Source organism: Lissotriton helveticus, chromosome 8 (assembly GCF_964261635.1).
Source record: "Lissotriton helveticus chromosome 8, aLisHel1.1, whole genome shotgun sequence".
Taxonomy (NCBI): domain Eukaryota; kingdom Metazoa; phylum Chordata; class Amphibia; order Caudata; family Salamandridae; genus Lissotriton; species Lissotriton helveticus.
In genome coordinates, this window is record NC_136069.1 from 339,032,756 (window position 1) to 339,058,955 (window position 26,200).

A 26,200-nucleotide genomic window follows, 5' to 3' on the forward strand; every position below is an offset into this window, starting at 1 on the left:
AAGTAAAGCAAACTGGGTAGCACCAACATCTTGGAGATCTCCACAAGGCCCCTCTGAGATAGGGGCAGCGATTGCCAAAAGGATAGTGACCTACAAATTTATCCCACCGCTTTGTCTACATTAACCTTCTTGATGTCCTTGTCTGAGTCCTATATCTGGGCATCCAGGTATTTATAGGGAGACCCCCACACCTCGCAGGAAAATTAGGGCATCCTCCACATATCGAGATGACCGGGTGTGCGTCCAAGGGGCGTGGGGATCCTGTATAAGGTTTAGCAGGTGGCAGATGTTGGGGAAGGTGATGTGCCCAGGTATGAACTCTGATTGATCTTGAGGGTGCTGATTATGGGAAGCAGTCTGTTTGCTAATACCTTGGCTAGGATTACGTCTAGGTTCAGAAGCAATAAAGGCCAATAAGAGTGAACGTTTAGTGGGTCTGTGCCTGGTTTGGGTAAGACCAAGATTGGAGCCTCTCTGATAGTCTGGAAGGCGTCTTGTCACTCTAGCCACATCTCCACTAAGTGTTGAGTAGTTTGGGCGGAGAAAGTGACATAATATTCAATCGGCTTCCCTCTGTGCTCAGTGTTTTGTGCCAGGCAGTTTGGGCAATTCCTGCTGGTATTTTCTCCAATTTAAAAGGCTCCTCCACTTCGGCCCGCTGTAGTGGGGACAGTTTGGTCAGCGGTAGTTCGTGTAGGAACCAATGCATTTGTTTCAGTGGCGGCGAGCCTGCTGCTGTTACACCAATTGGTAATAGTCCCGGAATGCGGTGTTGATTGCTGTCTGCGATTTGACTAGTATGCTGTCTGTTCTAATCGCTCTCATCTGAGACTGCTGCTGGTCTTCCTTTACCATCCAGGCCTAAAGCCTCCCCGAGCGATCCCCTTCGGCGTGCAACATGGTTAGTTATCACTTATAGACGTGCTTCCCCAGACACGTCTGAGTCGCTGCCCTACTTGCACAGCTGCTGGAGTTGCTAGTCCGACACTGTTCAGTTGGCCTCCTGTTTCAAAAGAATGCAGCTCTTGTTAAAGTATCATCATCTCCTCCTGCAAGTGTCGCCATAACCCCCATGTAGCCGCCAGGAAGTGAACCTTTTGTGACCGCTTTATGCGCGTCCCACTCCAGTGCCTGAGACAGGGTAGATCCTTTATTTTGATCAAAATTGTGGGGGATGCACTTAGCTAGGTCTTACCGAAATGGAGAATCTAGAAGTGCTTTGGTCTGCAGCCTCCAGATCGGAATCCTGGGGCACGGTCTACCCCATTGTATAAGGTCACTTGCAGGGGGCAGTGATTCAAGAGAGTACTCTGACTTAATTATGTGTGCCTAGTTTCTCAGTGCATAAAAGGTCAAACCTAATATGTATGCCGTGGATGAGTAGTAGAACAGGTACTCGCGATCCAGTGGGTGCCCAAGTCTCCATGCATCATGCAAGTGTTGTTGGGAAAGTCAGTTGTTAAAGTGTTGTGTTGTATGGACGCATGTGGCATTGCATAGAGGAGGGACAGAGCGGTTTCCAGCTATGCCTGCACACAGTTGAAATTGCCGTCCCACAATCCTGGTGATAGTGGGTCTCGGAAAGGCACAGGAGTGAGTGTGTCCAGAAAGCCTGATTGATTACTGTTGGGGGGCCGCAGTGTGAGGGGAGCTCCATCAAGGTATCCTTCCGTTATTACAAATTGGCCCCCAATATCCTCCCTGCGGCTGTCTACTACATATGAGACCCTGGGGCAATCCAGATGAGTACCCCCGGAGCATATGCTGATGCAGATGTGCCTTACACCTGCCTCCTCCATTTAGTTTGGACTTTATTCAGCTCTGCTAATGTGAGATGTTTTTCGTGCAGCATTGCAACGTGTGTGTGGTGGTGGTTGAAATCAGCATGAATGTGGTTGTGCGAGGTGGGAGTAGACATGCCACACACATTCCATGTTAGGGCATTATAGTGTGGGTTCTGGCTGTCTGTGTTGTATGTAGGTGGTGAGTATTGCAAGTAAGTAGCTCGGCCCCAGTACCCTATGTGTGTGATTCCCTGCACCAGTTGTGCCCTGTGGTTGCGTGTTAGTGTCCAGCAGTCCCTAGGTATGACTTCCTGAAAGCCATAACAATAACGTCAAAAAAACTGGATGGCTGTTATCCCCCCAAGTCAGTAGACTCTTGTGTCCTTGGCCATAATTCCCTAACCTGTAAACAATAACTGGAAAAATCGAAGTAAACCATGAAAATGGTCCTCTTTTGGAGTTTGTGTGGGGTGTGGTTCATCTGTGGACATGTTTTACACAGGCTGGGCCTATCCCAGATATCTCACTGTCTGACCTGCTGCTGTGACCAAGTTTGTCAGTTATGAAACACTCTCAGGCAGTTCTCCCTCCGCATTAAGGCTCAGTCTGAGGATAGCTATCACAGTAAGCCATCAGCTGACCTTGATATGAATTTCAGACCCTGATCGGTGCTTATGTTCGAGGTCTTGGAGTTGCCTGTGTCCGACCCAGAGTCCGATTCGTGTTCGGATCGTAGGATGGCAAAAGTATTTGTGCTATGCTGTGAAGCCGAGGCCACGGTCTGTGCTTGTTCTACAGCTGCATAGTCTTGGGTAGGTTGTGCCTGAACATTCTGCATTTGTGACAGGGGACCACCCGCTCGCCTTCTGCCTCTCCGTAGGGTTGTGAGCCAAACTTTTCGCATGGAGGCAGGTCCACACATCCGCAGTTGTGGAGAAGATGTGGGCTGTCTCACCATCCATTGCCTTGAGCTTCGCTGGGAACAAGAGTGTGTACCATAGCTGCAACTGTCAAAGGTGTGTTTTTTTTTTTTTGAAGTTACAAAATATGAATAACTTTATTGAACAAAAGACAATGCATTAATCGCCTTCAGGCGTTTGACGTTGTCCCCTAATGGTAGGGGATACTTGCTTAGTTCTAGACCAGCATGGATCATGCATGTGTGCCCTGACCTAGGCCTGTCTCACCAATTGCAATCTTGTTGAACTGGGAGGGGCATCCAGAGTGCGGTCTTTTTTTTTTTTTTTTATATATATTTTTATTGATTATAATACAAGAGGAAAAATGGCCATATCGGGAGTCATACAGTAGAACACATTACAGCAGTGAGCGGGCAGATAGGTAGACAATATACATATTAATTAAAGGCATCTGTAAATCAACAATAAAGGCATACAACTGGAGCAATACAATGCGTTACAGATCACCAACAGCCACCATTATCATAGCCATTCCACCCGTAGAGCAGGATAATAGATATCAAATACTGGACACCCGAATATGAGAAACAGTGCAACTCAGGATAATACGCCGCATCTCTTGTAAAAAGGAAAAAGGGAAAAGAAAGAAAAGGCCATAGAAACAAAAAAAGGAAAAACAAAAAAATCCCCATCCCCCCACCCTGCACCCCTGCAGATGGCTACGGCCTAACCCCACTAGCAGCGTGCCTGTCGCCCACTAAACTAAACCCCAAGGAAGGGAAAAGATGGAGGAGGAAATGTCATACAATACAAGCTCCCGGACTCCCCTCCCCCCGTCAAAAGCAGACAGCCCCTACCGTCATACACAGCGAGTTAAAGAAAACAAGTTAGCAAACAGATAGGGCAAGTTATAAAAAAAATTAAAAAAAACGCCTAACTCCCGGAGCAGCAGAGGCAGCAAATCCCGTATCAAACAAAGCCATTGTATCGAACCCAGACAATCAAACTCTGCCCTGGCCCCTCCGATCAATCGTCCGAACACCACCCGGCAGAGCCAAAAGGAAGTCATTGTATCGAACTCAGACAGTCAAATTCAACCCTGGCCCTTCCGACCCATCGCACAAACCCCATCCGATAGAACCACCATATTAGCAGGAGAGTCAAAACGTTTTAGGAAATGGAAACCAATACAGCCAGAAAGGGTCAAAAATGTTAAGTCTCGAAGTCCACCAAATATACGAAAGTCAGTCCAAAAAGTACTGAAGGAAGTCTCCAGGAGTAAAAGAATGAATGAGTCCTGCGCGGGTGATGGCACTGTTGATTGTACTAGTTGTTCAGGGGCTCCAGTAACGTACCACTTTGCTCGTGCGTAGACAAATGGCACCAGGTCTTGTGTCTGTTCGGGGTCCTCCTCTCGGGTTAAACCAAGCTTCGCGGGTATCACCGTTTGTTGCAGGTCTGACAGAGGGCCGGAGTCCGGTCTCGAACACACAGTCTCGATCCTTACGGTTAGTTTGTGGAAAATGGCCTCCATTTGTGAGTGAAGAGCCCAGATGGCGGCCATTACGGTCCTCAGCGATGGCACACACTCCGTCCGATCCATCTCCGCTCGCACGATAACAAAGCAGATCCTTAACCCCGGAGGCCTGCTACTCCGGGGAAACCGGCAGGAGCGTGGTGGACGGAAGCAACGGGCGACATGTAAGTTTAGCGATCTTTACACTGCCGCCGCGAGCGGGGGTCCCACCCGCGGACCCCGAGAGAGGCAGCAGGGTCCCCGGGACCTGGCCCCCCACCCACAGCCGCAGACACGTCTTGTCGCCGTCCTTTCAGTATTCGCCGGGACCTGAAACCACCACCAGGATCGAAAGGATAAACTTCACTCCGATGAGACCGGACTCCGCCAGGTACCCGCGGCCGATGTTGTTCAACTGAAACCCGGCTGGGTCAGTACTCGAGGCCCCGGCTCACATGCTGGGATAGGCCAGAAATCAAAGACTGTGTAACTTCGTCAATCAAGTCGATAAAAACTCCGGGATTGCACCCCTAGGCTCAGCAACGATTCAGACACACGGGAGTCGGGCGTGGTTTGACCTTTGTGTAGGAGCTTAACATCCGCTGTACCTAAGCCACGAAGAGAGGATAGGCAGAGATTTCCCCTTTCTCATACCACCAGGGGCCCTTTCTATGTAAGCATTGTAGGACTAGGTCTCGGTCCTGATAATTGAGTAAACGAGCAGTCCAGGCAGTGGTGGCCCACCAGGAATATGGTGCGCCCTTACATTGGCCATCAGCCAGGTTTTGATAAAAAGCTCTGGGAAGCCCAGAAAATTGATGTTGTTGCGCCACAAATGCCCTTCAGCATCTTGTGCTGTGTGGTGCCGAGAGGGGCTACCTCCTCCTTCATGATGCACAGTTGTCTGTAATTCCCGTACTGTGGGGCTCATGTAGTTCAGAGTGGATTCTGACCTACATGATCACGGGGGAGGGGGGGGGTTGGGGAAATGGAATGCACTCACTCTGCCACTCTCCCCTTTGTAAATACCTCTAGGCTGTGTGACGTACACCCTTCAAACTGGTCTGGGTGGCCCCTGGCTACCCTGACATCGGGCACCACGGGCTCCTTCTACAGGCCACTCCGCTCCTCCACCATGATCCAGCCAGCGAATCATGAGCCGCCTCTGCAGCACCGCTTCAGTTCCTCCTTGTTGGAGGGCCTGCTACAGGCCTCACACAGCAGTTGCGCTGCCGATCCCAAAGCATGGTCACATTTTCTCAGTTTTAATTCGCAAACATAACTGCACCCTAAGTGAATTTCCGAGGTTTGTAAAACATAACATTAAGGTGTTACAACAAAGCTAACCATAGCATCTTATTTTCCTTTGCTTTTTTCAGTGAGGTGTTGGTTTTATTTGGGTTATCTGCACATCCAAATGTTCTGTATGTGTTAGAAATTGGGTTACTGGTTGACTGGGGTGTAAATCCTGGTCGTACAAAAACCACAATTCTAGTCAAGGTAACACACAAGCAAACCTCAAATTAACCTGTGCTCAACCCACTGGTAGCTTGGCACAGAGTAGTCAGGCTTAACTTAGAGGCAATGTGTGAAATATTTGTGCAACACTTCAAACAGTAATAAAGTGAAAACCCCACTCAAAGATCCCACACCAGGTTGCAACATTTAAATGTTATTTAATAAATAAAACCATAGTAGAACAGGAGATATTCTGTTTTAAAGATGTCAGTGAAACTGCATCAAGAAGCACAATGCGTCAACTGTGGTTATCTGGTTCCGCTGACACAGGACAAAGTCCCAAGTTCTGGCGGACCACAATGAAGCGCGGGCTGGCTACAGGGACCTAGTTAGGTCAGCTGAACAAAATATCAAAATCTGGGTTGCTGAGCGTTGCAAAGATCCAGGTAATAGATGTGTCGCACTGCCAAAGCGATGTCTGGGTGATGCGCTGTTTCCAAACAATGTGGCTTGGAAGCGGGTCTTGGTGACGGTTTGGTCCATGCAGCGGCAACAATGCGCTGGTTCTGCTCAGGGATGCGCCGCATAGCAGAGGAGGTGCATCGATTCCACTGAATCCATAGAGGCTGGCAAGCACCTTAGGCCCACTTCCAAGGGTCGACGACTAGGGTGGCACTATTTAGTAGGGTAGACACAGGGTGCAGGTGCAAGGCTGTTGGAAACCTGTTTGGTCCCTGAAGCTTCAGATCAGGAGACCAGCCAAATAGTCCTGGGAGTCACTCTGGGTTCTGGATTCAAGAGATGACCGCTCCAGTCCTCACTCAGCAGAGTGTTGAAAATAAGCAGTTCCTTCAGAGCACTAGTCCAGCAGAGTGGCAGTCCTTCCTGGCAGGGTATCTACAGGTCCAGAAGTGTACTGAAGTGGGGATGTTTGAGGTCCTTCTTTTATACACATTTGTGCCTTTAAAGTGGGGAGAAGCTTCTGTAGGCATGTGTTTAAAATGTATAGATACCTGCCTTCCCTGGCTCCAGGTTAACTACAGGACGCATGCAGCCCTCTGTGTGGAGACAGGACACAGCAGCCTGTTCAGGTGTAAGTGAGGCTGAACCCAGCTCCTACCTCCCATCCTGCCAGTGATGTCCCCACCAGGCTTACCTAAGCTCCCATTGTTTGTGGCTGTATAGAAGGAATACACAAAGCCCAACTGCACTCAGTCATGTCACCAGAGACAGGCTGCAAGCACCAAACCGCTAAGGCAAAATGCTAACTTTCTAAAAGTGGCATTTTCAGAATTGTAATTTGAAATCTGACTTCACCATAAGTTATGATTTTAAATTAGGATTCCAGAGACCCCACACATGAATCGGTTATCTATTCACATTTTGGAAATTACACATAAAATGTAGTAAGGCAACCCCAATGTTATCCTATCGAAGAGATAGGCCTTGCAGTAGTGAAAAACTAATGTAAGAATTTTGCTCTACCAGGACATATGAAACGTAGATGTACATGTCCAACTTTGTAAATAAACTGCACCCTGCCCTTGGGGCTGTCTAGGGCCTACCTTAGGGGTGACATATGTATTAGAAAGGAAGGTTTGGGCCTGGCAAAACCTCCCTTTTGCCAGGTTGATATGGCAGGTTAAAACTGCACATACAGGCTCTGCAATGGCAGGCCTGAGAAATGTTTAAAGGGCTACTTAGTGCTGCAGGCCCACCACCTAGTAGCATATACATTTCAGCCCCTGGGCTCGTGTAGCGCAAATTACTAGGGACTTAAAAGTAAATTAAATGTTTCAATTGGGTATAAGCCAATGTTAACATATTTTACGGGAAGAGCACAAGCACGCTAGCAGTGATAATGTGCGCTGAGTCTTAAGGCCAGCAAATATTAATTCAGCAAAACAGGAGGTCTGAAGTCAAAAGGTTAGTGGGAAACCATTCCAAAGATGCCGGGTATGCCTAACCGACCTCGGGTGGCCAACTCCTGCCCATCCTTGAGCCATGCATAGTGGAAAGGTGGACGCAACCTAAACCCAACCCACTGTGTTGAGCCAACCCCTGCTGCACAAGGCCTTGTGAACAAATATTGACTCAGCAGAGCTGTAGTGCTCCATTCCGCACCCCCCACACCCCTCCTCCTTCGGAATTCTTGAATCCTGTGGTAGATTTGAGAAATCCTGTGAGCCAAAGAAAGTCTCATGGAGTGTTTAGGTTTCAGGAATTCTATAAAATGCTTTATTTAATATAAATTGTATTGCACGAGGCTGCTATGGTTGCCCCCTCCAACTCCCACAAATGGGCCTTGGACTAAAGGTAGGCTCACCTTGCTCTTGTACGTTTTTAGGTCTCGCCTACGCAGCGTGCATGCGCTGCATATGAAAAAGTCCTTTTGAAATCGATTAGCTTTTGCAGTCAAAAACGTGCACGCATTGCATTGCTTTGAATGCAACGTTTGCACTTTGGCGATTCCCTTGCGGGAGCGAGCTTTGAAACCATGTGTTCGGGATTAATATATTGTTCCTGGTCGCTTCCGCAAGGGAAACGGGCGCAGACCCCCTCCCCTCTCCCTCACCCTGCTGCCTCCTCCTCTCCCATCTTGTTTTATTTTTACTTTCAGCGCGATGCGCGCGCGCTGGTTTGTCCCTTCCCAGAGCCCACCCTAGCCCTGGTTCCCTATTTCGTCTCCCGTCCCTGCAGTGGCTCTGCCGAAGACCCCTAAGCTGGATCCTTTCGCGCATGCGGGCTGGACGGGCTGGGCCGGGGCTGCGCACCGTCTGCAGCTCCGGGCGTCTTAACTATAGTCTGCTCTCCTCGTCGTCCGGGTCTTAGCACACAGTTGAAGATTTCTTCACTCCATCCTCCAGTCTGCGTGCCACTCTCTTTCACAGGATTTCCTCATCCCTCCTCTGAGCTCACCTCCGGCTTCTGTCACTCTGTTCCCGCCTCCCAGCCAGCCCTCCGCTCCCCCTTTCTGTACCACAGCCCCGATTCCGGTTAGTCCTCAGTCGGGACATCTTTGTCTAGCTCCGTGAGGGGAAAGCATCCCCTTCACCCGGCCCTTGACCCCTCATCCCCTCCACCCACAGACTGCCACCCATTTAACTTCTGAAGCAGACGCAGGAAGCGCCTTGTGGATTGCCTCAAACTCTCTCTGCTGTCCCATTCATCAGTCACTGCCCCCATACACACTCGTATTCACACTTACAAGCTGTCTCCGTACCGCAGGGGCCCGGCTCCAACAGGCTTCCACGGGGGGCCATCCACAGGCCAGGGGTGCACATCTGTTGTGGGGGCCATGATGCCAGTCACCATCCCGTGCAAGGAGGAGGATAGGAGAAGGCGTGACAGGAGGCAGGCTTGTGAAAGAGGTGTAGACCCCACAACATTTCGAGACCTCCTTTACGCTGTTATTCGCCTGTTACTTTTCCATTCAACATTCTTCTAGGCTCAGCCATTCTGGGCAGAGGCATGAGCCTAGAGCTTCACGCCCAAACCCCTCTTGCCTGCTGGTTCTGCTGCAGGCAATGTGTGACAGTGCGGCGGGCCTCTCTCACTGTCTGTGTTTTTAATGCCTAGGTTGAGGTCGAGGGCCACTGCAAGCTCTGCGATATGCCGGGCGACAGGGAAGCTTGTATTTACAAAGCCGTTTTAAACTCTGTCGGGGACTGCCTCTTTGCAAGTCACTGTCACCATGGCTGGGTGGCGCTTCAGCCACTACCCCTCCCAGACCAGGGCAGTCTCCCTGATGCTGAGGGCCAACAGGCACTGGAGATTCTGGGGCGGGGTTTTATTCAATGCCAGTGCGGCCTCTGTCTTTTCCCCTGCTGGCAGGGTGCCGCAATCGACTACTGCCAGAAAACCTGTACGCTGGAGCGCCTCTCGTTGTACCTCTGACTACATGTGGGCCTCGTGGTGTTTTGCATGACCTCATTACGTGGCACTCCTCCTGTAACCAGGGGAGATGGTGGCAGGTGGGGGAAGCTTACTGGTGCCTCATTAGGTAGGGGGCATGACATGTTATGGACCTCTTCATACCATGATGGGCCAAAGTACGTCGGTCATCAGTGTCCTGCCGATAGAGCTGTATGTGTTTCTTTGTGCTGCCCCCCCAACTCACACAGCCTCTCAGCAGACAGACAGCAGCTGTTGTGGGGAGGTGATGGAGGCAAACAGTCACTAATTCCTCCCTTAGTCGAGGAAAAGGTCCACTCTCTTCTTCGGGCAATGTGACTTCTTCACCAAACAGGCAATTGCGGCAGCACAGAGGTGTATATCCTCCTCCTGCACAGCAGTTAGCAGCAGGGCAGCACAATAGGGACCCGTCTCAGCACCAACTTTTAAAAACTGCGTGTCTCACTAATGAACTTGCTTTTTATGTCGAGCCTAGAGTAAGCCTAGCTCTTGCCAACACTTATAAGGTCCCAAAGGCGAGACCTATTGGCTATGCCTATGCTTGTTATTTTCCCCAACACTGTGCTTAGTGGACTGTGCTTGATAACGACAGCAACAACCGAAATTGTTCTACCTACCAGTCTACTTAGTGTATGATATTATGGCATCCAAAATTAGCAGATCTCAAATTCTGGCAAATTTTAAGTTTTGGGGTGGAAATAAATAGATTTTAAAATATGGCTCTGAAATTGTGGACTGTTACAAAAGGGCTTGGAGGGCAGGCGCTCTGATAGCAGAATGTCAGATGCTCAGCAGCCTATGGGAATGGGCGCTTACTGAGGCCAGTCCATGTGGCTTGAATCTACAGGGCGTAACCTAATATCAGGACGAAAGGACTCTAGATGGGGGGGGCTGACCACTGACCTAAAGTCATGCCTTCTCTCCCAGAGTACACCTACTGTGATTGCAGCTTCTGCTGTTTGAGTGGTTTTATAAACCTATGTCCCAGGCCAGGATTTGCGTCCAGAGCCTTAAGAGAAAGACTGAAGTACATGCCTGACAGAGGGGATGCAAAAAGGAAAGTTATGTCGACAATGTTATAAGTGTTTTAAAAATATTTTGAGGAAGTCAGTCAGAAACATTTCTCCCTCAACCAGAACCTCAATTATAACCAGATGAATCCATTAACACACAGAAGACACACATATATTTTTTCTTTACCATAAGATATATTACCACCGAAGTTCAATTAACTACATAAGTTACATGACTGCACAAACTGCTCTGTGCTGTCATTTGGTGCATAGTAAATCACTACCTGCCTCTGGTGAGGACTCCCTATGGGTTGTAGATATTTGTTTATACAGAGGTGAGTGGCTTGCTTGGATTATGTACATCTCACATCCGCCATCAGTACTCTCTCCTGCTGAGCACGTCTTCCCTGGAAATGCACAAGGTGACGCTTTCTATTTTGCGAAAGAAACTGACCGTAGTATTCCCCACAGCGGCGATCTTGGTGCCTGTTTTGAAGTCTGTGGCAAATGTGTTGAGCTCTGATTTGAACACACCAAGTGAGTAGGGTGTCTCAACCTGCTGTCCCGAGGAGGATCCTGGCTGATCGGGTGTCATGCCTACCCAGATGCTGACACAGGGCAAACTCCATGCGTCATTGCCAGGTTGGGGTCGGGGGGGGGGGGCGGTGAGGAGGGATGCACGGCATGGGTAAAGGCTGCTTGTTGCACTCTGAATGTTTGGTACAGCCAAATATAATGCCCAGCGGCCTCAGGCATGCAGGAGATCTCAGCTGCTTCAGTGATCTGGTTGATGATGTCAGTGTAGATGTTATATCTGATGTCCCCAATAAAGTAATTTATATTGTCTTTTGTGAAATCATTTGTAAGATGGGGGTGGCTTAAAGTAAACTTTTTTTTGTGCCGCTTTCTTACCTGCTCTCTCTGTTTCTCCCTCGTTTTCCCTCTGAGATTAAAGTATTCAAATCAAAAATGTTCACTTTAAAAATTTCCCCCTAAACTAGTAGCATGTTTTATAAGGGGTGATGTGAGGGGTGATGAAGGGGTGCTAACCCGCTGGACCCACTTAACTATAGGCCCATATCATTGCTGCCTTATTGTGCCAAATTACTGGAGACCCATGTCTGTGACAGTATTTCCAAATTTTTGGAAGAATCAAAGTATCTTGCACCCAATCAGGCGGGCTTCCGCCCTTGTCATTCAACCGAAGCAGTTATTCTTTCGGTGCAGAATACTTTGAGGCGGAATGCTGATGAGGGGATCCACCAGGCTCTGGTGCTACTGGAACTTTCGGCTGCGTTCGACACGGTTGACTATACCATCTTGGTCAACCGTGTCGAGCAGGCAGGTCTCAGGGGCCCTGCGCTGAGCTGGATTCGCTCATTCATCACTGGCCGCACTCAATCTGTTAGACTGGGTTCTTTCACAGCCCCCACTATTTCCACCATCTGCGGAGTCCCTCAGGGCTCATCTCTGTCACCTCTGCTTTTTAACTTATATCTATGCCCTCTTCTGTACTCTCTCAGGAAAGCTAGAGTTACCATCTTCAACTATGCAGATGACTTGCAGCTCATCTTCCCTTTAAACACCAAGGACTCAGTGGAAGAGTTTCAAAACACCATGTCTCACATCCTGAGTTGGATGAGCTGCAGTCACCTGAAACTCAACCCAGGCAAGACCGAATTGGTCTTGCCTGGGCGGAGTGCACTTAGTTGGAATCCTAGCTTCTGGCCAGCCAGCATGGGAGCCCCTCCTCCTAAGTCATCCTCAGTTAAGAGCTTAGGAATTTTTATCAGTGAGGATCTCTCCCTGAAAAGGCAGGTCAGCGCAGTGGTGTCTTCTAGCTTTTTCCAGCTGAAGAAAATCAAGAAAATTGCCTGCTCTTTCTCCTTGGAGGCCCTCACACAGATCGTCATTTCCCTGGTTCTGTCTAGATTGGACTTCTCCAACAGCCTCTATCTTGGGCTCCAGGCTGGAGAGCTAAAGCGCCTCCAGCTGGTTCAGAACCAGGCAGCCAGACTCATTCTTAACTTACCTAAAAGGCATCCACAACAAAGATTTTTGGACGACGTAGGGTATAATACGGTGCACTAGGGATAGTACACTAGAAATCGCGCTGTTTGACACTCCACCAACTACTGGGGCACCGTCCCAACCCCAGGTTAGACTAAACTAATACAAAAAAGAGAGCTGGGAGTGCTATATTTATGTCTGAAACAATTAGATATTTTAATTTACAAAAAGAAACACAAATAGATCAATGGTCCAAAATTCTAAATTGCAACCATAAATACAATCAAAATTCTTCTTTTTCTTGTTTTTCTGCAGCCGACAGCTTCACTCAAAATCGATTTATCCTTTCTTTAAACCGAGAGTCTTAAAAGCGATCTGCCCGTGGCTTCTCACACCGCATTCCAATGTATTGTAGCCAAGCGGAAAAGTAACATCTATATTTGCAGTAGTGCTGTCCATTCGTTCTTAAACTGCCCAATCTTTCGTAATGTGGCCTCCTGTTCCTCTTCACGCCAACCGGGTACGATAAATCCCGGAGGTCACCTCCGGGATTTATCGTTTAAAGAAAGGATAAATCGATTTTGAGTGAAGCTGTGACTTTTAGTTTTGAAAGTTTGTGAATGCTACTATTATATATACGATGAATCGGCCTCTTACAGCAACACTGCCTAGACCAAAGGTTCAATATTAGAAGTCAATTAAACAGAGGAGCCTTACTTCAAGAATATTAGCCCTGATGACGTCCTGCTTCTAGGACGAAACGCATCGGCTGCAGAAAAACAAGAAAAAGAAGAATTTTGATTGTATTTATGGTTGCAATTTAGAATTTTGGACCATTGATCTATTTGTGTTTCTTTTTGTAAATTAAAATATCTAATTGTTTCAGACATAAATATAGCACTCCCAGCTCTCTTTTTTGTATTACCTAAAAGGCAGTCTGTTAGATCAGGGCTAAAACAGCTACACTGGCTGCCTGTCGAGCAACGGGTAGCTTTTAAAACCGGGTGTATTCTATTTAAGTCTCTACATGATCCTGGCCCTCTATTTATTAGAGATTTGTTCAATAGATACAATCCTTCCCGCAATCTCCGTTCCATGCATAAATCCCTTTTAATTGTCCCTTCTTACAAGAGGAAGCGTCTCGGAGGTTGCTGCTTTGACCATCTTGCAGCTACCTTTTGGAACTCTCTCCCCCTTCACTTAAAACTGTGCGATAACATCCTCAGTTTCAGACACTCCCTTAAAACCTGGCTTTTTTCCGAGGCGTTCTGCTGAGCCGCTTTTCTCCACTCTTAACTGGTGCGTTGTGTTCCTGTCTATAGCGCCATGAAGCCCCCGGGCGTACGAGCGCTTAATAAATGTATATCAATATCAATATCAATGTCCTACATAAAGTCTCCTTGCCTCATCTGTTTGATAATGTTCCTAATTTGTTTTCAAATTTGCAAACCCATATTTAATATGATACAGTTTGAAAAATATGTTGCAGTGGGTGGTTTACAAGAGGCCATATAACATACGTATGTGTGAAGTTTTAGACTTTTTTGGCTAATAAAGTGGAACAGTTCTCTTTAGCATTAAAAGGCTTTTAAAAATTTTTTTTTAGGAAAGCAGTAGAAGAGCTTCTAACAGAGGCAAAACGTGGAAAAACAAGAGCTGAGACTATGGGACCAATGGGCTGGTAGGTAGCATCATTTTAATCATTGGCTACAGTGAGATTGCGTAAGGAAACCCAATACAAACCACTTTGACTAAACTGTGTTCTTCAATAAACTGAAATATGTATTTGATACGGGCATTGCATTATATTGTACTAATCCACATGCTATCACGAACGTGATCAAATGGGCAACACAGAATGGTTTTGATTTCACTTCAGTTACCGAAGAATCTTAACGTGACACGTTCAGAACAGAACAACAAATCATAATCTGTAACTCAAAGTAGCAAAATATATTTCTCTGATTCTTTTTTAAATTGCATTTTACTTTTTCACAACTTTTCGGACCTCCCCGTTTGCACTCTTTTTTTATTTATTTTTAAAAAAAAAATTTTTTAAACGTTTTCTATTGATTTTCTTTCGGTAACAACACAACAATTGCGCAAATCATAAACATTTGTCTATGCTAGTTCAAAGTTAATTCCCCGTACATGTACACTCTTCAGTACTCCTTACAATAGTTTGCTCGTTTGCATTCTTTGCCATTAGTCCGCACTTCAGCATTAATATTCTCCAAGCTTCCTAAATACATCATGTATATTAGCCCCCAAACAGGAGAAACCACTTTTGTTTGTTGAACATATTTGTACATTTTATATTCGAGTATCTGGAGATATAGAATTATATCGGGCTTTCACTTGTGTGTCACTTGTATATTCAAGACTTCTTTTAAGGGCCATATCTATTCCCAGTGTAATAATGTCTTCTGCTTGACTAGTTAGCCTGGCCCACAGCTGTAGGCAACGTTGTAGTATTTTTTTTAGGTGTTACTTTAGCCTGGCAAGGCATTTAAGAGTGGTTGCAACAACATCTGTCAAGGTAAACTGAGATGAGAATCAGATTAGGTTCAAGCCTATGTGAGAGATTAGTGCTTGCGTGGACTGCATTCATTGTATCCATTGTCTTAAAAAACAGTGGTTCACTTGAGTGTACTGCTTGCTTCCTTTGATATTTTATAGTGTAGCATCAATGAAAAAATGGTGTCAACCTGGACATGTTTCTTTGAGTCTGGTTCTTCCAGCGCTAGTCGGGAATATTTAGAAGTTGGTGACTATAACCAAGGAGTCTCTTGTACCACCTTCTCTGGTGATGGCGAGTTGCTTTCAGATCAGGTTAGTGCTTTAAATGGGCCGTTACTGTCCGGAACGGAGTACCGGTACTTTTTAGGGCTCGCGTAGAGAGAGAGCCCTTTTGTAGGGGGTTTCAAAATGTACCTAGAAATTGCACATGCTCGTGCATCTGCTTTTTCTTTTGTGTTACGGGATTGGCTTGTGCATGCATGTATTTCACAAACACAGCCCGCAATAGGCCAAAGGCAGGCACATTGCTCCGCCCATGGTCTATTGGTGTCTGTTACGAGCACCGGCCGTCATGTGGTTTCAATTATCGTGCCCAGACACAGGCGTGATAATTGAAGCCACGTGTCTGGCTGTGGCGCGTGCGCACCACTCGCAGGCTCGTTCTTTTTTTGGATCCATTTCATAGGGAAGCAACCAAATGAAAGAACCGCTAAGTGCAAATGTTGCCACTCGCTGCAGTGGAGAGTTACGAGAAAGCATCCACTCAAGCTCTAGACCATCAAAACGGCAGGCCCCGTAACTCCTCCCCCAGCCCAGTCCAGTCACGACCAGGGGGGGCACTGCAGTCCAGACTCTATCTCCAGCCTCTGAGGCGGCCGACGGCGCAGTGGCAGGGGGAATGACAACAGGCTCCAAGTGAGTAGAGGAGGTGGTTAAGATTTTCCAGCACCTCCAAGGCTGCAAGGTCATCGCGGTGTGCCCTCGCTGCCTCCGAAAGTGATTTCCTGCTTGTCCACAGGCCACTATGCAATGCTGGCCAGGTACACAACACTGGTCTGTAATGGTGGGGAAGCTTTGGGGCGCCAAGATGTGCTTCATAGTAGGAGGGCCCTGTTAATGAAGACCGCTCAGCAAGAAAGAGGAGTATCCTTAGTTTGGGGGCCAAAGGCATCAGTAAGGGAATAGACGTTCGCTCCATTCTGAAAATGGACCCTGTGTCATGCAGGGTCTTGTTTATTGCAGCCTCAATGTTGAAGCGCTAGATAAACCATTAAGTGCTCAGCTAGCGTAGTACCCCCTGCTGCCCTTTGTTGGGGGACAACTAGCACAGTCCAAGAACCTCACCACCCAGGACCCCCCCCCCCCCCCCACCCCTCCCCCTTTCAGGAAGGACTCACAATGAGGTGGAAAGGGGCCTCCTCTCAAGTATTAGAGCCACCGGCGTGATGACGTTAGCAATTTGAATTATGGGGCACAGTCTGGGCTTCCCCCGAGCAAAACGCACAAGCGCGGGCTGGCTGCAGATGCTAAGCTCGTAGCTCGCATCAATCATGGATCTTAATAAATACATTTAACCCTGGAAAAAACAGAAAGCTTGGTTTTCGCCGTTTTTATCATTCAAGTTCATACTAGGGAATGACTAACGTCTGCGAGGAAAATGTGGACTGTCACTGGTGATATCGTATGCACACTCGGCGAGTTTTCAATGCAATAAGGATGTTTTCCTTCGATTTTGAAGCCTTGTTGACATTGCAGACATTTTGAACGTTTATAGACAGTAGCTAATAAAGAGCAGTAAAAGAAGTGGCCAGGTCACGTGCCCCAATCCTTATCACTATATAGCACGTTTCGATCCATCTGGCCACTTACAGTGTGCTACCAGTTTCTGTGTTGGAGTGAGGCGCTGACAGGAGCAGAAATAATGCCACAGTGCAGTGTCTCAGCATGGAAAGGCGCGATTAAGGCCCTCAGTACGAATAGTGGTATTTGACCTGCATAAATAAAGGTGAAATTATCCAGTATTTGGGTGTCTTTCATAGATTCACATGCCTGAATCATTCCCCGTCGTCGAGACGGGAGCCTCCGGTAAATAAAAAAGTAATGTCCTATAGACATACATAGAGAAAATAGGCCCAAGGGTCTCCCCTTAGTGGCCTTTCCTTGTCCTTATGTAAAAAGGACCAAACTCTTACAGTCAGCCAATCAGCTCCGACCTCCCTCTAGGACCTCCCTGGGAGGAGCCCCAGTCCCTCAGATTTTCTACCGCACGTTGTGCTAGGGAGTCTCCAGCTTGAGCTCTGCTCAAGATTACTTATAATCATCTAAACTTTCTTCAAAAGTGATTCCTCGCTCTCAACCCTTCAAGGATTCTTCACTACACTGTTTGCAGTAAGTGGCTTCTTTCCACAAACTTCTTCCATGTCGGAGTCACAGAAGAAAGCCCTGTTCAGGGCCTGCTCTTCCTGTGGGAAGAAGAGGATCCATGTGGATGATAAGCATGAGTTATGCTTGTACTGCCTTTACCCAGATCATGTCTCGGACAACTGCAGGATCTGTAGGTCTTTCCCTAAAAAGACTGTGAGAGACAGGGAAGGACGCCTTCTCATCTGGCTGGACAGGCTGAAGGTCAGAGACAATCTTGAATCTTCTGAGAGCAGTGTTTCCAAAAGCTCAGAAGTCTCTAAAAAGAGGCCTAGAGTATCTTCCCCGGGCCCCTCAGACACTCCTCCTACGAAGACAAAAAAGTCTTCAGAGGCAAGATCTACGTCATCTTCAGTGTCTGTTCAGGCTGATCACACCTTCAAAAGACCTGCTCCATCGTCTACCAGACAGACCCACAAAACAACCTCTGTCACAACCACTGTGTCGACGACATCAGCGTCATCGCCTTCAGCGTCGACGACGACGACTACTTCCTCAACATCATCAGGTAGACCTGTTTCCTCTATTATATTACTGCAATCGTCGTCGACGACGAAGACCCTGTTGACGACGAGAACCACACCATCGACGACGGCATCGTCATTGACGAGCCCACCGTCGTCGAAGAACTCACAGACGTCGACGAAGACGTCGACGACGAAGACACCGTCGACGGCGGGCTCGCCGTCGACGAAGGTACCGACGACGACAACATCGTCATCGAAGTCGTCGACGACCAAGGTACAGTCGTCCACGCAGTCGACGAAGACACCGTCGACGAAGACACCGTCGACGAAGACACCGTCGACAAAGACACCGTCGACGAAGGAACCGTCGACGAAGGAACCGTCGACGAAGGAACCGTCGACGAAGGAACCGTCGACGAAGGAACCGTCGACGAAGGAACCGTCGACGAAGGAACCGTCGTCGTCGACGAAGGGACCGTCGTCGTCGACGACGACGAAGGAAGACTCGTCGTCGGAGATGGCATCGGAACCATGGAAAAAATCCGAACTAGTAGAGATGCCGACCCTCATGCCACCGCCGTCGACGACGCACTCGACGTCGACAGGAACACATGCTGCGTCTAGCAAGTCTAGAAAAACGCAAATTACCCCGGAAACCACGTCTCCGAGCAAAGTGGAGATGCAACCACCTCACGACATCTTCCAAAGTGAGGAATCCGAAGAGGATGACCACTTGGGTCCAGCTACCTCCATCTCGGACCTCAACGTCAAGTGCCAAAGCACAGATGAGGAGCAGGAGGACCTAACTTTTCAGGAACACTCCATCCACACTAGTGTCCGCACGGAGGTCACCCCCATGATATGCCTGCCGGCGACTCTGGTCAATGACCTGCGGTTCCTTGTGCAGGACTACAAGCAAAGATTCCCGGATGCGGACAGTGGTCATCAGACACCGGTAGACCATACACCAGCGTCTGCCCCAAAACGGTCTCAAACTCACCCCCAAACCCACCGTGAGACCCAGCCTCAGGTGATGGACTCCTCGGACGACGACGAGGAGGAGGAAGAATTGGAGGAAGGAGAGGTCCAGGAAGTCCACTCGGTCCACTCGGACCAGGATGGAGATAACGAATATGGAGATGACGAGTATGTAGCGCCATCCCCGGCTTCACCTGAACCGCGACAGGCGGATTCGCCACCTGTGGACATAGCAGGCTTCCACAAACTTGTGGAACGGGCAGCGAAGAGATTCCATATGGTAGTGGAATCAACGGAAACGGACTGCTTCCTGCATGACTTCAAAGAGCAGACACAAAAGGCAACCAAATCTATTCCAATCATAGAGTTCTTGTGGGAACAGGGCAAGAAATTGCTGCTGACACCCGCTTCCGTGACTGCGGTTGTTCCGCGCCTGGACAAGAAATATAAAGCCCCACTTAAGGCGGCGGCTTGCCTCAACGGGCACCCAAAACCTGACTCGGTGGTCACGCAGGCGGCCCAGAAACACTCCCGCAACCCTTCCTCCCCACTGTCCGCTCCTCCGGACAAGGAAGGCAGGAAGCTGGACACGATAGGGAAGAGATTCACGTCCACGTCGGCCATGACCATCAAGATCGCGAACTCCATTGCCTTGTTGGGGCGCTACAATCGCCAACTCTGGGAGGACATAGCCCCATACCTGAAGGAACTGCCTGATGCCGTAAAGGGGGAGGTCAAGGCTCTCCTGTCGGAAGGTCAATCTTCGGCGGCGGAAATAATTGACTGCGCGATAGATGCAGCCATGACTGGCTTCCGTCAACTAGCCGGAGCGGCTGTGCTACGCCGTCAAGGATGGCTGAAGGCGACGTCGTTCCGCCAGGAAGTGCAATTGAAGGTGCTGGACATGCCCTTCGACGGCCAGCATCTCTTTGGGGACAAGATCGACGAGGCACTGCAAACTATCAAGAAGGACACCGACACTGCAAGGGCGCTAGGCACGTTACAGTCCCGGAACCAGTCCTTTCGAGGAAACCGATCCAGAGGTCAGTCCTCTTATCGCGGTTCCTACCAGAACCGGTCCTCGTATTCCTCTACCAACAAAAATCAGTACCAACATAAACAACAACAAGCCCGTCAATCTTCATACGGACGATCTACCTTCAGGGGCAGGAATTCCAAAAGGGGCGCTGGCGGACGCCAGTGACCGATTACTCCAGCCAGTCCCACCACCCTCTACATCCTTTCAAATTGGAGGAAAGCTGACCCATTTCCTCGACAATTGGCAACACATCACCACGGACCGATGGGTTCTCCAAATTATAAGATTCGGACACTCTCTCGAGTTCACGTCCCTGCCTCCCAACACACCTCCCAAAAGGCGGACGCACAAACATCTACGGCTCCTTACCCTAGAACTCGCTATAATGCTACAAAAAAGAGCAATCGAACGAGTTCCAGCATCCCGGAAGGGGTTTTATTCACACTTCTTTCTTGTAAGACAGAAAGAGGACAAGTGGAGACCCATTCTAGACCTTCGGGCACTCAATGCCTTCCTACGGAGCCAATCGTTCAGAATGGTGACGATTCAAGAAATCCTGGGCACTCTCGAACAAGGAGATTTCATGACATCCTTAGATCTCCAGGATGCCTACTACCACATCCCCATCCTCAAGCGTCACAGAAAGTTCCTGCGGTTCGAGGTGACGGGCCGACATTATCAGTTCAGAGTCCTACCATTTGGCCTCAAGTCCGCGCCGCGGATCTTCACGAAGTGCCTAGCTCCGGTGGCGGCATATCTGCGTCAGTTGGGTCACCAAGTCTTCCCTTACCTAGACGACTGGCTGGTGAAAGCACCCTCAGCCGAGGACGCGGCAGCATCCTCCTGCGCCTGCACCAATCTTTTTCAGAGGCTAGGATTAACCATCAATCTCAAAAAATCCTGCACCACCCTTACGACAAGGATCACCTTCCTAGGGGCTGTCCTGGACACGGAGTGCGTGAAGGCCTTTCCCTCGAAGGAGAGGGCGGACAAGATACTATCTCTGGCCACGGCTGTGGCGACAAAAACATACATCAAAGTGCGCACTTACACATCCCTCATGGGAATGATGTCTTCGTGCATACTCCTTATCCCTCACTGCCGACTCAGGATGCGCCCATTGCAGGAAGCTCTCGCAACCCAATGGACCCAAAGCACTGGCTCTTTCGAGGACATTGTGCAAATCACACCAAAAATGTCCACAAGCCTAGCTTGGTGGAGGAATCGAAAAAATCTGAATGTAGGATTACCGTTTCTCCTTCCGGCGACACCTCTGGTGGTCACCACGGACGCCTCCTTGGAAGGATGGGGCGCCGTTCTACAAGATCTTCGAATCAGCGGCAAGTGGGACCCTCAGGAAAAACTGCTCCACATAAATCTCTTGGAGCTGAGGGCGGTCTATCTTGCTCTACAGGCATTCCTGCCACGCATCCAGAACTCCCCAGGGCTCGTCAAAACGGACAACACCACGACGATGCACTACCTCAACAAACAGGGGGGAACGCGTTCGCTCTCTCTATCACGCGAATCGCAGAAAATCTGGAACTGGCTAGTGTTACACGGGATCCAACTCAAGGCGGACTATGTCCCCGGAAAAGACAATACTATCGCGGATGCCCTGAGCAGGCAAAGATCCCTCTCCCACGAGTGGGAGCTGAGCGACAACGCCCTGGAACACGTCTTCTCTCAATGGGGAGTCCCGAACATCGACCTGTTTGCCACCAAAGACAACGCCAAATGTCCGCACTACGCAAGCTGGCATCCCCAACAAGGGTCTCTGGGGAATGCATTCTCCATCGGATGGTCCAGCGCGTTTGCGTACGCCTTTCCTCCGTTTCCAATGATCCCGAGGCTCCTCAGGAAGATGAAGGCGGAGCCATGTACCCTAATCCTGATTGCCCCGTTCTGGCCGAGACAACACTGGTTCTCGGATCTACTTCGACTTTCCATCAGGTCACCGATCCGTTTGAGGCAGCACCCGAACCTCTTAACAATGTCCAACGGTCAGGTGCAACACCCGAACCTCCAATCACTCAAGTTGTCGGCCTGGCTCCTGAGCACAGGGAGTTCAGTGGACTAAATATCCCGCAGGACTGCAGGGATATCTTGTCGAAAGCGAGAGTGGATAGTACAAACAAAGCCTACACTCTCAAGTGGAAACGGTTCTGCATGTGGTGTGTGGATCGGGATCTAAGACCACTCTCAGTCACCCCTGAACAAATACTACCGTACCTGCTGCATTTAGCACAGTCAGGCCTGGCACATGCATCCATAAAGGTTCACCTCGCAGCTATCTCTAGATTCACTAGGACTTTCACAGGACCTTCTCTGTGGTCCAGTAGACTAGTCAAACAATTCCTGAAGGGACTCTACAGATCCTTTCCGCGGCCTCGGAAAGTCCCTCCGACATGGCAACTGAATCTGGTACTCAACCAACTCATGAGAAGTCCATTTGAACCCATTCATCGAGCATCCATCAAACACATCTCCTGGAAAACAGCACTCTTGCTCGCTCTAACATCAGCCAGGAGAGTTAGCGAGCTGCAAGCTTTGTCCATTCAAGAACCATATATGCAATTCAGACAAGACAGGGTAGTGCTGAGACCAAACCCTAAATTCATACCTAAAGTCCCTTCGGACTTTCATCTCAACGAGCCAATTGTCCTCAGGTCCTTCTTTGCAAATCCGTCCACAGCAGCGGAAAGAGCGCTGCATTCTCTGGACCTTCAGAGGTGCCTAAAATTCTACCTGGACAAAACTAAGGCTCTCAGGAAATCTTCACAGCTGTTTGTGGCATACAGCAGACCAAGAGTGGGCCTGCCTCTCACGAAGCAAAGCATCTCCAGGTGGATATCCTCAGCGATTGCATTCTGCCACGACAAGGCCGGACGGCCTTTAACTGAACATGTTACTGCTCACTCCACCAGGGCGATGTCCACGTCCGCAGCACTGTTCGCTGGGGTGCCAATCTTGGACATTTGCAGAGCGGCGACTTGGAAGTCACCGCACACTTTCTCCAGACATTACTGCCTGGATATCGAACTTCAGAAGGATGCGGCAGTGGGCCAGGCAGTGCTTCGCCATCTCTTTCAGTGATGTGAGCCTTCCTACATCCCGCCATCCAGGTATGCACGTTCCTTGCTATTGTGATGTTACTGTTATGCTGTCCACATGTTGTATGACGACACATGCATTGTCTACTGTGACTACAGAGCATTTCCATCACGCAGGTGCATATCTGATTGCTAGCTATTCTGATTCAGGCATGTGAATCTATGAAAGACACCCAAATACTGGATAAGAAATGCGTTACTTACCTGTAACAGCAGTTATCCAGTATTGGTGTCTTTCATAGATTCACATGCAACCCTCCCGCCTCCCCTGGAAGGTCTCACATCCCTCTCTAACAATATTACGCCAACCTAGTTGGGTGCGTACGAAAATCTGAGGGACTGGGGCTCCTCCCAGGGAGGTCCTAGAGGGAGGTCGGAGCTGATTGGCTGACTGTAAGAGTTTGGTCCTTTTTACATAAGGACAAGGAAAGGCCACTAAGGGGAGACCCTTGGGCCTATTTTCTCTATGTATGTCTATAGGACATTACTTTTTTATTTACCGGAGGCTCCCGTCTCGACGACGGGGAATGATTCAGGCATGTGAATCTATGAAAGACACCAATACTGGATAACTGCTGTTACAGGTAAGTAACGCATTTCTTCTGCTTCACGCAATTCTGAGTCTCTTAGGGCACCGAGTTAGTGGGTCTGCTAACTCTGGACTTGATAATTCAGGGTTCGGTGGCCTCGGGTCTGGCTGGGCTACAGTACCGGCAGGGGCTGTGGTCAGCTTCAAAGCTCTGCCCAGCTGGACCCCAGCAGCAATACAGGGGAAGCAAACCACGCTCTCTCGAAGCAAGGGACAAGCCTCTCCTATAAGCCAGCCCCTTCCAACCACCCTGACCACCCACCAGCCCCCTGCTGACCCTGAACACCCATAAGAAGTCAGTGGTGTTACCCACCGAAATTGGAGAAGATTGCATAAAAAGGACCCAGTATAACTGGATCTTCGCAGTTATTCCCGATTCTCGGAAAAAAAGAGGTAACTGCTGGAGTAGGTGCAGGGATACTTATCCGAAATCGTAGATTCTTGCCACTGGGACCCTGCACCAATTGTGAGACAATCGTAATGAGTGCCTAAGTGTGAAAATAACGGCATGAAGTTGCAGCATCTGCGAATGGGCTAATTTGCACAGTTTTACCACATAATGAATCGGAGAGGAATTACCACATATGCACATGTATATTAAAATCAGATATTGCAAATTCGGGCCCACTATTTTCCAATGAATAGTTGAGAAACAGTTGTCTCTAATATAATCAAACCCTAGTGAGATGCATAATGTTTGCATATTCCAAGTTGAGCATGCACACACTCCATCATGAAGCCACTCTCGCCATGCTAGGAAGTTGTCTTAGCAACACAAGTAGTCCAGGAGACCCACCATCCTACAGCGTGCCAATATTTAAGGTTGGAGATAGCCACTAATCCAGCCTAACAGACAGTAGCCCTCTTCACAGATGGATTGGGCCAATGATGAGTAACCTGGGACATAGGAATTGCATTATTAAAGTTTGAGCTATTGGTGTTGCATTATGTAGCAATGCCAATAGCTCAAACGTTAGTAATGCGAGACCTATTGCATTGCAAATGCTTGTTTATTTTGACAGGGAGAGTACCGGCACTTTTCAAGAGTGACCGAATACTTTTTAATGGGAGAGTACCTGCACTTCTAGTTCTCCATTTCAAGCACTGATGAAGGTTATATAGTTTTTTAAAAACTTATATTGTGACATCCATTGCCAAGTATATGACTAGCAGTCAAACAATAGCAGGAGTTATTCCTTAATGCCTTAAAAAGGGTAACCTTGTCTTAGAACTATGCGTGGAGGAAACTGGATAGCTTCTGACAGTCCTATCAGCTCTTTCTTTTGACTACCGCAGAAGTCACTGGGATGGCTACATCGCTTCAGAAGAACACGAGATGATGCGCTATGTCACTCCTGACTTAATGCCTAGGTGAAAAACAGTTTTAATGGCTGACTGCTGTCGCGCTCTACTATCTTCGAGATCATATGTCAGAATTTCTGGCTTTTATATTGTTAATTTGAAACGGTCAAGTGGGTATTAGTCTACAGCAGGTTTTCCTGCCACCCATGACAATCCAGGAATTGTAGAGATTAGGAGTAACTCTCCTATTAACGGAAATCAATGTGTTACAGCAGTACAGCATCTGCTATTGCTCTTTCTTATTGGTCATAGTACTTTCTTATTTTATTATCATGCCTGCAGATGGCTTTTAGCTGCCTCTTGTCAAAGGACCTATTGTAGCTCATACCGATACTTGCAGTGAGTTTTGCGGCAACCCACTACTTACCATTGTTGACTTTCTCGTCAATCGTATTTGCTTGCTTCTGATTCAATGGCTTTTATGCCTCCTCTTGTGTTTGTCACTCCCCTAGAGCATAGCTTCTTTATAATCATTTGACTGTATGACCTGTATCCTTTTGCTGCTCTCACTTGAGAAACTATTTTTTTCTTTTAACACTCCATGGGCATGCTTGTGTTATCTTGCTCTCTCTCATGTACTGCTAATCTATTATACCCCTCATGTGCTTTGTTGCTTCCTCCCCCCACTAGCTAAACCATAACCTCCCCACCCTGCATGACATTTTATTTTTAAATGTTCACCTTAACTCATGCTCCTCCATTGCTCCCACAATCTATAGGGCTCCCCTTGCATTGAGTTTTCACCACACTCCTCTGTTGCTTCCCACAGTTTTTTTTTCAAATGTATTATCCCATTATAGTATGAGAAATGGAAAAAATAAAGTGTCATGCACATCTTCACATTAAGCCCCTGTAGCAGCATGTGTATGCAAATAAATTACAATAACCGCATTAGCAGAAAGCATTAACCACCCTGCTAGGTGTACCATGGTAGCTATAAGGCAAGACTTGTTGGATTTGCCAGTGTTTGTTTTACTTATAGCTATCGCGCAAAAATTGCCTTCCTGCATTCTTTAGGTATTTACTTTAATTATATTTGACTATTTTACCCACTTACTGCAGGCTTTTTCATTCCAGCCAGCACAAACACGATCA

At 48.3% G+C, this 26,200-nt stretch overlaps 1 protein-coding gene across 3 annotated transcripts in view; it reads left to right on the forward strand.

Annotated features, from left to right (window-relative positions):
* Positions 1 to 26,200, forward strand: part of POLR1D (RNA polymerase I and III subunit D) — an 83,568-nt gene that overhangs the window by 51,649 nt on the left and 5,719 nt on the right. For all 3 annotated transcript variants that reach the window (XM_078657118.1, XM_078657119.1, XM_078657120.1), the window contains exon 2: positions 14,223 to 14,297. In XM_078657118.1, the coding sequence (XP_078513244.1) occupies positions 14,223 to 14,297 (75 nt within the window). The remainder of the gene's footprint in view (positions 1 to 14,222; positions 14,298 to 26,200) is intronic.